Genomic DNA, 14357 nt, shown 5'->3' with positions numbered 1-14357 from the left:
GGATATTCAAAAGATGTCACAGTGGGGAGGGTATAGCTCAAATGGCAGAGCGCATGCCTGGCATGCCTGAGGTCCTGGGTTCAATCCCAAGTACCTCCACTGAAAAATCAAATAAATAAATAAACCTAATTACCTCCCCCCACCAAAAAAAAAAGATGTCAGGAGTTACAACTCAAAATGAAACGCTAATGATAAAAATGATAAGACTGATGAAAAGGCTTTTAAAAGAATGTTAGGAGTCAAAAGATGATAGAATCAACCACTTAATAATAAAGAGCTGTCAGTGGGATATCAGAAATATGTAACTTATTTTGCTTCGGTTGTTTTTTTATAGAGGAGAATATAGTGTGAAGAATAGAATTGAACATGATAGAACCTAAGATGGGTGATACATTAAGAGGCTCGGGTTGCATTTCAGAATACTGAGGTTGATGTTGTAACGTTGTTAGACTCAAAAATCAGGACAGTGCTTTAGGCAGAGCATAACATGTGTGGATTTCAATAAGGTTTCTGATAAAGTCTTTCCTGCAACTTTTATAGGAAAAAAAACAGAGGAAAGTAGATTTATAACAGATCACAATGTGACATTTATTGAATGCTAATCCAACCTTGAAGGAAGTCTCTGAGAGCTGCTGTTATCCTTGTCTTCTGTTTTTCCCCCCCAGTATTTTTACTGATACTTTGTATGAAGACATTGTTAAAGAAACTAGAGATGTACTTGGGGAGTGATTGAAATGTTACGTATCTTGATTGTGGCAGTGGTTTCATAGGTGTGTACATCTGTCAGAATTCATGAAATTGTACATTTGTACATGTAGGATGAAGTTATTGAAAATTCACAGTCTGAAATTTTGCTTAAATGTTAAATTTCACCATTGTCATTAGAGTCTAGAATGCTGCTGTCTTTTTCTTTGCATTCATCATCTACTTTGTCTAAGAATTCTGAAATATGTTCCTCTGTCAGTTTTCTTCTCTTTATTATGGACAGAAAATGAAAAATCTAAGGATCTATTTTCCAAGGAAAGCTAAAAGCAGACTACAGATAATATCTCCAGTCTTACTTACACCTTCTTGAAATGTGATGCAGTATTTTTGGTAATGCAGTAAAACTGAATGATGATTGTTTGTTTCACTGTTGATTCACCCTTCTCAACAATTCCATTGTTTTATTTTTTTGTCTTATTATTTTAGTCTTTTTTACACAGTTGGGAGTAATTGATGAATAATGATGGAATAATTCTTAGGATGATGAAATAGGGAAATGTTTCAATATATAGGACAATAAGACTTCTAAGTTAAGGGTCCAATGGACCTAATGCTAATTACAAGATAATAAAGATTTAGTTGACTTTTAAAAGTAAATTTTCCCTTTGTTCTTTGTAAGACGTCTAAGGAAAAATAGAAGTCATGAATCACAACCTTTTAAAATAGGTAGAAGTGCTCAAAAAAGAAGCTCAAAAACTAAAATTGATTGCCGTGGATTCTGCTGCCTATACGAAGGGTTGACCATTAAATAGAAATTGAAAGTGAAAAACAAATGGAGTGGATGATAGATAGGATGCTCAACATGAGTGGTAAAGTAAGAAATAAGTGATGTGATGGATATATGAGTACTGAATTAGGACCAAACAGTAAGGCTCAGGATGAAGTTGAAAATTATTTTGCTGTGTTGTTAAGAATTTTATTTTTATTGTACTATTTTTAAAGGCATAAGCGAGCACTGTGCTTAAGACACATTTTGGTTGGTTCTCACTATACTTATTTACCAACCTTTTGGTCAGTTCTGTGGCTGGAATAGAGCAGGCATTTAACTAACCGGTAGAAGTCTTTTCTAACTTTAGCTTTATTTCTAAACCTTGAAAATGTTACTTGTCTTTGGGGAACCTGTCCTTCATAAATTAAGACACTTGAAACAGTTCTTTAATGCTCTTTTTGGCTCTTCATTTTTGTGCTGTTTTCTTTTCTTTCAGTTTGAATGTCATTAGAGTAATTTAAAAATTTTTATTGATACAACTGACATATAACGTGTAAGTTTTAAGTGTGCAACATGCTGATTTGATAGTTATATATTGTGATATGATTACCTCTCTAATGTCAGCTAACACCTCTATCATGTCAAATAATTATTGTTTCTTTTTTGTGGTGGGAACAATTAAGATTTAGTCTCTTAGCATCTTTGAAATTAATAATACAGTATTGTTGTCTGTAATCACTGCTTGTATTCCTTTTATAGATAGGGAGACAAATTGAGAGAGTAACTTTGTTCACAGTCCTTGTTTGTAGCAAGGGAATGGTAGTTACGACTTGGTCTTTTTTGTTAATTATTATGGTGGTTCCCAACTTGTGTACCACCAGGAAGTCGTTTTATTAATCCTCAGCACCTAGGAGATTATGCTTTAGGAATTTTTAAACTAGGGAGTTATTTTTTCATAATAATCAGTTTCTGAATCTTAGTTAACACTGTAGTATATGTAATTGCTAATCAAGTTCATACTCATTAGCATTGTGTAAACAGTGTCACTCTATCAACTTGCTTTAACTCTAGTCCTCTGGGGAGAAAAGAGTTCCAATTTTAGCTGTTCCTCTAATTAGGCTTCATTGCCTAACTTTTATTAGGCTTTCTGAAATGTTTTGCTTATCTGAGTACTTTTAATATTTATTATTTTGTGAATTGCTAGAGATGGAGGTTGGGAAAGGCCCAAGTTGAGAACTGTTTTTGCTAGATTTATGATTTTGATACCGGGATTTGAGGTTTGTTTTGCTAATATACATGTACCGTGTGGCTTAGTTCTTTATATATCATTCATGATACAACCCTTTTATTCTTGATAGTTTATATTTTCCGCAGTAAAAAATTTATTTGGAGACTTAGTTGATTTTACCATTCTATCCTAGTGTTGTAGTCTCCCCCTTTTATGCAAGTGTTCTATGCTTTTAAGTAAACTTGATTTATACAAAAGTGCCATTTTAGATTGATCATAAAAGCTGTGACATGGGATTTCTTCAGGTATTGGGCTCCTTTTTAAAAATTTAATTGTGATGTTTGCATATTTGAATTTTCATTTGTAATAATCATTATTTCCCAGTATTTATGTGTTTGTATACATTCTCAACAGGCAACTCCTCAGGATAGTCAAGAAGGAACATTCGGGTCAGAGCATTCTGCGTCACCATCACAGGGGAGCAGTCAGCAGCATTTCCTTGAACCTGAAGCAAATTTGGATGATTCCATAGATATTCAACAACAGGTAAAAAATAAATTTTTTCTGGGTCATAAATTTCTAAAATTAATTACGGAAAAAAATTGTAAAATATGTTAGTAATTTTTATTTTATGTAAAATAATGTAAATCTAAATGGTCCCCCCCCCCCCCATTAAGCTCCATATGCTAACCATTTTACTATTAGTCATTAATGCTACTATGCTGACTATTTTGTAAGGCAGAATTATCAATATAAACTGATTCTCAACCAGGCATTTTGTTTGTTTCCTGTTCTTTTGACTTTCAAGGATATGGATATAGATGAAGGGCAAGATGGAGTGGAAGAGGAGGTCTTTGAACAAGAAGCAAAGAAAGTGGCAGTTCGCTCAAGATCAAGAACACATTCACGATCTCGTTCAAGGTTCTGCAGTATTATTAAGAAAAGCTGTGTGCAAACTTTTAAAATGTTGGCCTTTTTTTTTTTTGCATCCTTTATTTCTTTGCATCAAGATTAAAGGAAATATTTTTCTGAGAGTGACATCTTACATTCTCTCAGGAGGAAGTAATTCAGAACTTCAAAAACAGAAAATACTTGTTTTTAGTTGTGTGTATCTGTGGCCATTTAATTGAATAATTTACATGAGTCACAGCAGTGTTGGGAGACTTGGATTTTGGGTTGTACTTGATTTTAGTTAATAGTGGTGATATCCAGCTTAGGATATTATTGCTTCTGAACAACAGTTAAATCAAGCTATGGAGGAACAGTGTTAGAAAGTCCACTGTATTTCTCACATTCCATTTCATCTCATAATACCAAAATGATCATAAAAATAAAACTGCAAAAACTTGTTTTTATAAACACCAAACTATTATAAAACACATCCTAAAAATGTTTGTCTTTTTTTTTTTTTTTTTTTTGTGGTCTTTCAGCATGGCTAAGACTTACTAATATACATGTTTTTATCCAAATTTGAGTTGAAGGTGCCTTATTCTTAACCTGGTAAATTTTCTTAGAGCAGATATATATTGTTTTTGCTATAAATTGTCTTAAAACTTAGTCATTACTTTTTTTGTTGTTGTTGATTTTGGAGGGGGAGGTAGTTAGATTTATTTATTTATTTATTCATTATTTTTTAATGGAGGTACTGGGGATTGAACCCAGGACCTCATCATGCATGCTAGGCACCATGCACTTTATCACTGAGTTATACCCTCCCCCCTTAAAGTCATTACTTTTTAACATTTTTATGCCCTATTTTATGCAATGAATACCCCTGAAAATCTGAAAGATAAATGCAGGAAAAGGGGCAGTATCTTTGATGACTTTTTTCAGTTATTTGTGTCTCTCAAGAACTTACTTGTATTTATCTCTTGCAAATGAGAGCCTGCCAGTTTATCTTTCTCTAAACCAACCCCACTTCAATGAATTAGCGTTAGAGCTGAAAACTCCTTTACCTTGGCAGCTTTTTTGTGTTAGCAACACCTAATTACTAAGTATTTTGAAGAATTCAGTGGTATACAAATGACAGGAAGAAAGAAGCAGTGTTTCAGGATCACCTTATATTGTAAAGTCAAGCAATGTAAGATTTTAGAAGTTGAAAACTTGTAAACAGAATTATATAGTGGCCTAATGTTCTGTTGAAAATATTCTGTTTCCTAATTTTAAGAACATACCAGTTTTGTCACCTAAAGGATCTTTTTATCTTTGGTCTTTCCCCCCTTTTCTTGCCTCTTATTTGAAAAATGAATTGAAAGATACTAAGAGGAAGGGAGGCTGTTACTAGAATTCTCTGGTTTTTCTTCATGATTGGGAACAATCACCCAGACTCAGTAAGAATCATTGCACACAAACATCTGTAACTAGTGTGGACCTAACCATTGTGTAGATTTGAGAAAATGTATATTTGATATTTGATTATTCTTAGAGGGGTAGCTGAATAAAAGACAGTCTTCTTTCCACCTCACCTAGAAGTGAGAAATTTGATAGGAAAATAACATTGTCATTTAAGATAAAATAAGACTTTTTTTTTTTTTTTTTTTTTTTTGGTAGATCACCAAGAAAACGAAGGTCTAGGTCACGATCTGGTTCTCGAAAGCGTAAACACAGAAAGCGATCACGCTCCCGCTCTAGAGAAAGAAAGAGGAAATCATCACGTTCATACTCGAGTGAAAGAAGAGCTAGAGAAAGAGAGAAAGAACGACAGAAGAAGGGCTTGCCTCCAATTAGATCTAAAACATTAAGTGGTAAGTGACATGCTTTTCCAGAGCTTTGGTTTCAGTAAATATTAAGAAAATAGTTAACCTGCTCCAAAGTTTCTCAGCCTTATTTTCAAACTAAGAACTTGAAAACTGGCTTGGTAAATGAGTAGTTTTATTTTTGGCTTTTGTAATGTGATAGAGGAGAAAAGAAAAAGGAATAGCAGATTATACTCAAATACTAAAATCGTTGAGAGCTGATTTCTTTTTTTTTAAATGCCAGTTAGAAAATATGACTTGACTAGTGACTTATAAAGCAGAGTAGGACTCATGTCTGTTTCATGGGCCCTGTGACATCTGTGCATTGTGTCCTAACCAGTTATAAACACCAGGTCTGTAGGAGTAATTATTATAGGAAGCATGTGAATTTTTAAGCTAATTATAAACTTACTGGATCAGTACTGAAGGAGGATTCCTATTGTAAAAACTTCCCCTCCTTCTATAATATATGATTAGAACAAACTTGGTTGTAGTGGGTGTCTGTTCTGGGAGTGAGCTTGGGAAGAGTTGACTTGGTAGCGTGTGAGGAAGGGGAGAGTAAGTTGTAATTAGTGCCAGATTCTGCCTAAATGATTCTTAGTGGGTTATGACTATTAAGGTGAACCAACAGACTGCAGATGGGCAACGTACATGAAATGGGGCAAATCGTCAACCTTGCCACTAGCTAAACGCTGATCAGGTTATCTAATTTCTGAAGGTCTCCAAATAAATTCTTTCTGCCACGGAGATAGATGAATAATTAGTATAACTTACACAGCTGATGCGTCCTGGAAATCCGGGCTATAATTAAAGGTAACAGCCATCTTCTTACTAAATTCTGGCAATTTGAACAAGCCTTGGCTATTTTCCCAGAATCTTACCTGATCATGAGAGCCAGTGTTAATAATGTTGATATTCCTACCTCTGGATGTTTCTGTTTATTCCTTAGGGTGAGAGACCAAATTCAAACATTTTAGTGCTGTCTGATAAATAATGTCAAAAGTCTGATCATAAAATCTCTACTATGCCTCCTCCCATGACTACCATTAGAATATTCCACATCACCAATTTTAGGATGGGGCTTTTATGTGGGATCTCTTTCATTTAGTTCCTCACCTAACTTGTCTTGTTTCTGCTGCCACTATTTACATAGTTATTGACCATAGAATTTATTTTCTATTGCTATTTTATTTTCATGGGTAAAACACAATTAAAAAATTTAGAAAGTACGTAAGAAAATACAGCAAAAAGTGTGTCTCAGCTTTTACCTCATAACTCTCTTTACTGAGAAGCAATAACAATATAATGTGGTCCCAACACACTTTAAACATAGATGGTAATGTTTCCCTGCCATTGGTCCTTAAAACATAAGAATTTTTCATGAGTAGTCCAGGGGATGTGAAACATCAACAAACAGTAGCATTCTAGGAATCAAGTGCACCCTTATGGGATAGAGGAGAATCATTATTACTTTCTGGGGGGAAAATGGAGTTGTCCATAGGAAAAACTTACAGAGAGACAATATTGAAAGAGTCGGGGAAACATGGGACAGATTAAGGCAGCTGTAATACGTAGAACAGAGTAATTAAGAGTTGAGAACTGTTCAGTGAAAGAGATCCAGAAATTTGCTAAGGGTTTGTGGTAGGATGAGTAATGGTCCCCCAAAGATGTCCAAGTCCAAATCACTGAAGCTTATAAATATGTTACATTGCATTTGCAGATCCGATTAATAAGGATCTTGAGATGGGGAGATTAATTTGGATTATCCAGAAGGGCTCAGTTTAATCCAGAGGACTTTATAAGAGGGAAACAAGAGGGTCAGAGAGAAAAGGTGATGTGAAGATGAAAGGGAGAAGGACTGACCGATAGTGGTAAATGCTGCACTGTTGGTTTTCAAGATGGAGGTTGGGGTCATGAGCTGAGAAATGCAGACAGCTTGTAGAAGCTAGCATAGGCAAGGAGGCAAATTCTCCCCTAGGGCCTCCAGAAGGAATGCAGCCTTGTTGACTCATTTTAGACCACCAGAACTGTAAGAGAATACATTGTTGTGTTTTAAGGTCGTAAATTAGTGGTATTTTGTCATAGCAGCAAAAGAAAACTAATACATTGCCCTTATTATTTCCCTTATTAAACTTATTTTTAATGATATTGACATAAATTGAAATATATTAAAAGTCTGCAAAAATATCAGCTGTAAGTATTTTTAAAGTAAATGTATTTAGGAAAAGGAGATGTTCATGGAGGCATGAACAGTGCAGCCAAAAATGGTCAAGATGTCTCGTGTGTAGCATTTATTTATTAAAGGGAAGTGGCTTCCAACCCTTAAGTATCCCTGAGTCTTTCATGGTAACAAATTAAGGAGTTCTGATTCAGCTTTCCCTTTTTATCTCCATGCAAATTATTCTTTTCTTAAGGATAAGATACTGTTTTCACATTTAACTGTTGATTGGAGAAAACCATCCACATAATCATTCCGGCACAGAAAGATGCTTAAAAGATACACAGATAGGACTGCAGTGAGAAGTGGTTTTGAAACTTTGTTGCACGTTAGCATCACCTGCAGAATTTTTTTCGCTAGGTAGGGTGTAGTAATTAGGTTTATTTACTTATTTTTTTAACGGAGGTACTGGGGATCAAACCCAGGACCTCATGCATGCTAGGCATGTGCTCTACCACTGAGCTATATACCCTGACCCCCAAACCTGCAAATTTTAAAACTCCCAATTCCCTATCTGTCATACCCCATACCATCTTTTACAGTGGGTCTCAGGTATCCACAGGTGATTCACGTGTGCTGCCAAGTTTGAGAACGTGTGATAATGCAAGAAGTTGACTTGGCATAGATGTGAATGAGTACCTGGTATTTTTGTTGATTTTAAACATAACAGATAAACATATCAGTTAACAAATATTTTAAATACACTATCTTAAATTTTAATTTATTGTTACTAGTGCTTTTTTTAGCTACTTGAAAGAAAAACTATATGATTTAGGCCATTTGTCTCTTACGTCTTGACAGTATGTAGCACTACTCTGTGGGTTGGCCAAGTAGACAAGAAGGCAACACAGCAAGATTTAACCAACCTGTTTGAAGAGTTTGGACAGATTGAATCCATTAATGTAAGTATCAGTTCTTTAATAGTTTAAGGTTGAAAATATAGTTTGCAGTATCACTTGGGTTCCTGATAAACCCAGTAATATCTGCCTTCAATCACATCTTTCTAAGGATTATTTGACTAATCATTTTTGTTTGTTCTGCTGCTGTGTATCTCAATTAATTTTTATTTTTTTAGATGGAATTCTAACAAAATACTTATTAGGGGGTTTATAAGAATGTAGTGGTACTTGATTCCTAAAAATATCAAGTGTTTGAGTTAGCAGGAGCAGTATGTGTGATCTGGCTTAAGTTTTTTTTTTATGAAAATGAAGGCACTGAGTTAGAATTGTACTCAGCTGCACACAAGCATGTAGGGAGTGGTGAAGACACAACTGGACTTGAGTCGCAGTCTTGCCGGCCTCTTCCCTCCCCTTCCCCGTCTCCCCTTCTCAGAGCAAACCTGAGGTGGGACAGCCTGTGTGGCCAGGGCACCTCCAGTCACTGGAGCGTAACTCTTGCACTCCTCCACTTCATTCTTCCAGTGTGCCCAGTCTCCTTCTTTGAGTATTTTCTTCTTCCTGAAGAGCTATTTTTTCTTGAGGCTGAAACTAATGAAATGTTTCATAGTCGTTTACTTGTTTGAGGAGACTTATAATTCCTTAACTCTCTGATTTTATTCACTGTTACTGTACTTTTTATGTCTCTTGGGCCTTTTTATCATTATTTACCAGAAATTAGCTGGTTTCCTTTCTAGTCTTAGGTTCCTTATAGTCTCAACATTCCTTATATGGCCAAACTTGACTTTTCTGTTAATAACAAGACTCATTATTTAAATTGAATTTGACTATTTTGTATTTTACTTTCAACTGTGTATATCATTGGCGCCTCACAAGAAGCTGGTTAAATAATTCAAATACTGTTATTTTACCAGCGAGGAACCTAAATGATTTGACTGAACTACAAGGATAATAAATAGCTGATTGGGTAATAGATAATAGGTGGTTGGCTATGTTTCAACTTAGGTATCAAATTCTTCTTTTTACGCTGTGAAAATGTAGGCTTCTCTTTTTGTCTTTTAAAATTTCACCTGTCAGAATATAAGTAATCTTTTTGAGTCTGTGGCCATATAACCTCTGAAATATTTTCTCATTTTCTGCTGCCTTTAAACTAGTGGTTCTCAACTCTAGCTGTGTATCACAAATGGGTTGACATTTGAAAAATAAGGATGCCTGTGATCAGTATCTTTAGCTTCCTCTCAAAGTGCCATAAGTACACAGGTGATTTTGATTCAAAGCCAGGAATCACTGCTCTGAGCAGATCCTGAATCCAAGTAGCATTTTGGTTTTTCGCATTGCTTATGACATTTGTAGTCTTGTACCACAGTCATTTGGCACATTAGTTTTCTTGTCTCCCTCTTCTTTATTACCTTTTAAGATCATAGTACTTACAAGTAATAGACACTGAGTTATTTTGTAAACTGAAGTGTACTGACTGAATGGCTAGTGATAAAACCCAGGATTTGAAAAATTGATGGAAGATTTATAAACCTTTTACTTGGTATAGGGGGAGTTTCAAGACTGAGAAAAGTCCATTAGATTTAGCATTTAGTAGGCTATTAGCTTAAAGAAAATATTTTCAGTGGGTTGGTAAGGGGTTGGATCTACATTGCAGGAGATGAAGTATGTAAGTATGATAGAGTTCTCTTTTGAGAAAAGTTTGATATTAGAGTGACAGCTTGAAATATTAGCAAGACTAAGGGAAAGGTTGTTTTGACAGCTAGAGCTTTTTAGGTACTGAATACTAATGGAGTGATAAATATCTTTTGAGTTCTTCAAAAAGAAACTGAATTGCTCTATGTATTTTTCTGAATTAATACATTAAAAGTAATTTTATGATCTGGTGGTCTGTAGAATAGTTAAATGCTTTGTAAATAGAACACTGAGATCCTTACACTGAGGCTATCCTCCTATTCATGTTAAAACTTGTACAGAAATACTTGGACAAAATTAAGTTTTATAAAATGAAAAGCTTTTGTTTTATCATTTGTTGTAGATTTTAGATTTTATGTTAAGAATAAGATACTTCCCCCAAAACAAAAATCCTCATGTTACTCAACAGTATTTGGAAAAATTTAAATACTATTGTGAATAAACTGTATGCCTTCAAATATATTGGTCATACAGTATTATTTTCCTTTTATCTGGTGGTGGTATATGCATATCTTTATATATTGTTTTGTTTTAATAGTTCTTCATTGTATATTAAAACTTTGATTGACATGTGATACTCAAGATTTCACATATCTCATGGCTTAGAATGAGATCAAACTAGCTTCCAAAGTTTTTTTTGTAACTTAGTAATTGATTGTGCATGAATTATACCAATAAATAGATAGCTGAGGAAGAGAAGGGGAAACAACTCCATATTAATCAATGTTCCATTAAAACCATATAATGCCAGAAATGAATTGCCGTCTTTATGCCCTTTCTAAAGAAAAAAATTTTTTTAATAGATGATTCCTCCCAGGGGCTGTGCTTACGTCTGCATGGTTCATCGACAAGATGCGTTTCGTGCTCTTCAGAAACTTAGTTCTGGATCATATAAAATTGGGTCCAAGGTCATTAAGGTAAGATCAGGAGTGGGGCACATGCTTTTGTTTTATTGGATTTTATTGGATAGAATGTTTCCTGTATTTAATCATCTTCTTCTTTAATGTTATGGGCAAACCTTGACAGGTATTTTATTACGTCAGTGTTGTTGAATTATAAAATTAGCTATAGATGAAACAATAACCAAAGCCTTACTCAAATAGTTCTCTGAAATCACACATGCGCAGTTGTCTTAGTCAACCTGGGCACCATTTTATGAGCCGAACTTTTTCATTTTTACAAGTTTGTCTTCATTCACTCTTTCCTAGTGCATTCCTAACCCTACCCCTTAATTATATTATTAATGTCTCCTTTTTAACAACTTGTCTTATATAAATCAGGCTCTTGTGAAAGGCTTGTTCATATTTTTATTTTCCTCTTAGTCTTTACATGGAGTGTTTATTGTGTATTTTTCTATTTTTACTTTTTGTCACTAATTTACATTTTATTTTTGCTATTTGAAGATAATTTATTCCATCAGGTTCTGCAACTGAATTTAAAACTTTATGATAACTACTCTCAAGGGAGTTTATAATGCCGTGCTTTGTCATTTTATGGCAGAGAGTTTCTCTGTGTAAAAACTAAAGTGTCACTGGTTTCTTCCCTGGAGTACCAAGATTTTGTTTAAATTAACTATTTTAATTATTGCTAATGTAGGTTGACATTTTTATAGTGAAGAGTAGATTTGGATTATTTTGGGAGATATGTTGTTTAAAGTCACAGTAAGAAGTGAAAAGAAATCCCATATTATAAACACCATTGCTGTCTAATGCATATTTTATTTTACAAACAAAATCAGAAAATAAGTGGAAGAAATTTCCTTGGCTGCCATTATTCCAGCAGTGTTGCTGTATTTGTTCAACTGATTTTTTAAAACTAATTTTATTTGTATTTACATTGTTAGCATGTAATTTTGTATGTTTTACCTTGTTTTTACAGTATATATGAGCTTCCTTTTTTCCTCTCCTCTTTCCTGATAGATTGCTTGGGCTTTAAACAAAGGTGTAAAAACAGAATACAAACAATTCTGGGATGTGGATCTTGGAGTTACATATATACCATGGGAAAAGGTTAAAGTGGATGACTTGGAAGGTTTTGCAGAAGGAGGCATGATTGATCAGGAAACTGTAAATACTGGTAAGAAACCTAGGAGTAGTTTTTATGGTTTAAAAAGTATGCTTAAAAGATTGTAACTGATAAGAGTTTTGCATGATAGCGTAAATTGTGTTTATTTCCTGGATTCTTGCCCATTAGGTGAAAAAATGAAACATCATTCTGTCTGATGTATATGCTCAGTGGGATCCATTTCATAAGTTCAGAGCATAGACAGTGTTCTAGAACTTTGTAAATGTGGCATTTTTCATATGTGCCTTGTAAAAGTTTCGGGCTTTGAGGAGAGTTGTGCATATGGAGGCTTTTTGAAAGTAATGATTTCAGTTAGTTGAGTGTAAATGGGAACTGGGGATTTAGGAAGTTTTTAAAAGAAACTTGACTTTCTAAAATTAGTGTTTATGTTGGAAATGGCAAGAATAGACTCGGTTTAGAGAGCTGTAGTTTAGATTCATGCAGTTCTACAAAGCTTACAACCAAAAGATAATCCGACCCATTCTTTTTAAAAAATTTGTCTTTTTATATTTAAAAATTTTAGTTGTAAATTTACAGAATGATTAACAATTAAATCCAGTAAGAAATCTTAAAATAGATACTTGGGAAATAATTGAATTATGATATATACCTAATTTTTTTACATCTCAGCTCTTCTACCAAAATTAGCTAATTTTCAGAATAGTATTTTCCTTCTCAGGCTAGTGCACATATTTTCAAACTTTTTCAACTTTTTCAGTTGTTTTCTTCTTGTCATTTTCTCTCTCTCTCTCCCACTTTTTCTTTTTATGTATGTTCTTCCAGAACATTTATTCATTCAAAAAATATTTCAGTTACTACTTTGTGCTAGGCATGATTTTAGGAACTAGGATTAAAGCAGTGAGACAAACAGAAGAAAATCCATTCTCTGATGGAGTACGCATTGTAGTACAAGGGTTGAGAACTTAACAGCCCAAATCTTACTGGCAGCCTGTTCTGTAAATAAAGTTTTAGTGAAACATAGCCATGCTCACTCAATTGTGTTTACCTATTGTATATGACTTTTTAAAATTCAACAACAGTTGAGTTGTTGTAACATAGAACACACGGCCTGCAAAGTCTTAAAATACTTAGTAGGGTAAGTCCCAACTCATGTCGTAGTGGGGGAAAAAAATGGATAATAAACAAAGTAGATAAACTAGATAGTATTTCTTACCTTTTTAATTTAATTTAATTTTATTTTATTTTATTTTATTGATTTTTCTTGGATGGGGAGATTATTAGGTTTATTTATTTATCTTAATGGAAGTACTGGGAATTGAACCCAGGACCTCATGCATGCTAAACACTCACTCTACCATGAGCTATACCCACCCGCTAGATAGACTAGGTGATATTTCAGTATTGGTAAGTTCTAAAAAGAAAATCAGGGAAAGGGGATAGGCAGTGTGGGTGTGGAGCTATTGCAGTTTTAAGTGGTTGAAGAAGGTGTGGTGGAGAAGGGGATATTCGGAGGAGTGAGACCTGCAGCTGTCTGGGGAAAGAGCATTTCATACAGAGAGACCAGCAAGTGTGAAGTCTGTTAAAAAATTATGCGACCAGTGTGGCTTGAGCATTGTGCGGGTGAGTAGTAGAAGGTGAAGTCAGAGAGGACAGAGGGGCGAAGTCATGTAGAGGCTTAGTCATTCTAATAACTTTGATCTTTAAGGGAGGTGACGAGCCTTCGGAGGAACCATTGGAGCTTCTTCACTGTATTTGTCCCTAGTTGTATTTTCAGAAAGATTTTTCTATATTGGGTTAATACTTTCCTTGTTGGTTTCCCCTCGTACCTGGTGACAAAATACAGAGTAAGGTTGGTTCCTCTTACGTCAGACAGCCTTTGAGATACGTGTCTGTTATATCCCTTTTAAGTGTTTTCTCTAGACTGAGTATTTTAATGTCTGATTTGTGCTTTGTGTCATGCTGCTTTGAACTCCTTAGTATCCTAATCAGATCTCTCTCAGCAAAACCAAATAGCTTGGCACCTACAGTTGCGGACACATCTTAAAAATGTGCCAAGGTATATGAGGACTATATAGACATGAAATATATA

General features: G+C 34.5%; 1 protein-coding gene across 12 annotated transcripts in view; it reads left to right on the top strand.

Annotated features, from left to right (window-relative positions):
* Positions 1 to 14357, top strand: part of SCAF8 (SR-related CTD associated factor 8) — a 200033-nt gene that overhangs the window by 54632 nt on the left and 131044 nt on the right. For all 12 annotated transcript variants that reach the window (XR_010381211.1, XR_010381210.1, XR_010381209.1 and 9 more), the window contains 6 exons: positions 3117 to 3248; positions 3511 to 3623; positions 5253 to 5446; positions 8457 to 8557; positions 11047 to 11160; positions 12163 to 12319. Coding sequence is in view for 8 of the 12 variants with exons in the window: in XM_031456601.2 (XP_031312461.1) it covers positions 3117 to 3248; positions 3511 to 3623; positions 5253 to 5446; positions 8457 to 8557; positions 11047 to 11160; positions 12163 to 12319 (811 nt within the window). In the remaining 4 variants the exon portion in view is untranslated. The remainder of the gene's footprint in view (positions 1 to 3116; positions 3249 to 3510; positions 3624 to 5252; positions 5447 to 8456; positions 8558 to 11046; positions 11161 to 12162; positions 12320 to 14357) is intronic.

Source organism: Camelus dromedarius, chromosome 6, assembly GCF_036321535.1.
Source record: "Camelus dromedarius isolate mCamDro1 chromosome 6, mCamDro1.pat, whole genome shotgun sequence".
Lineage (NCBI taxonomy): Eukaryota > Metazoa > Chordata > Mammalia > Artiodactyla > Camelidae > Camelus > Camelus dromedarius.
This window is presented reverse-complemented; position numbering and strand designations above follow the sequence as displayed.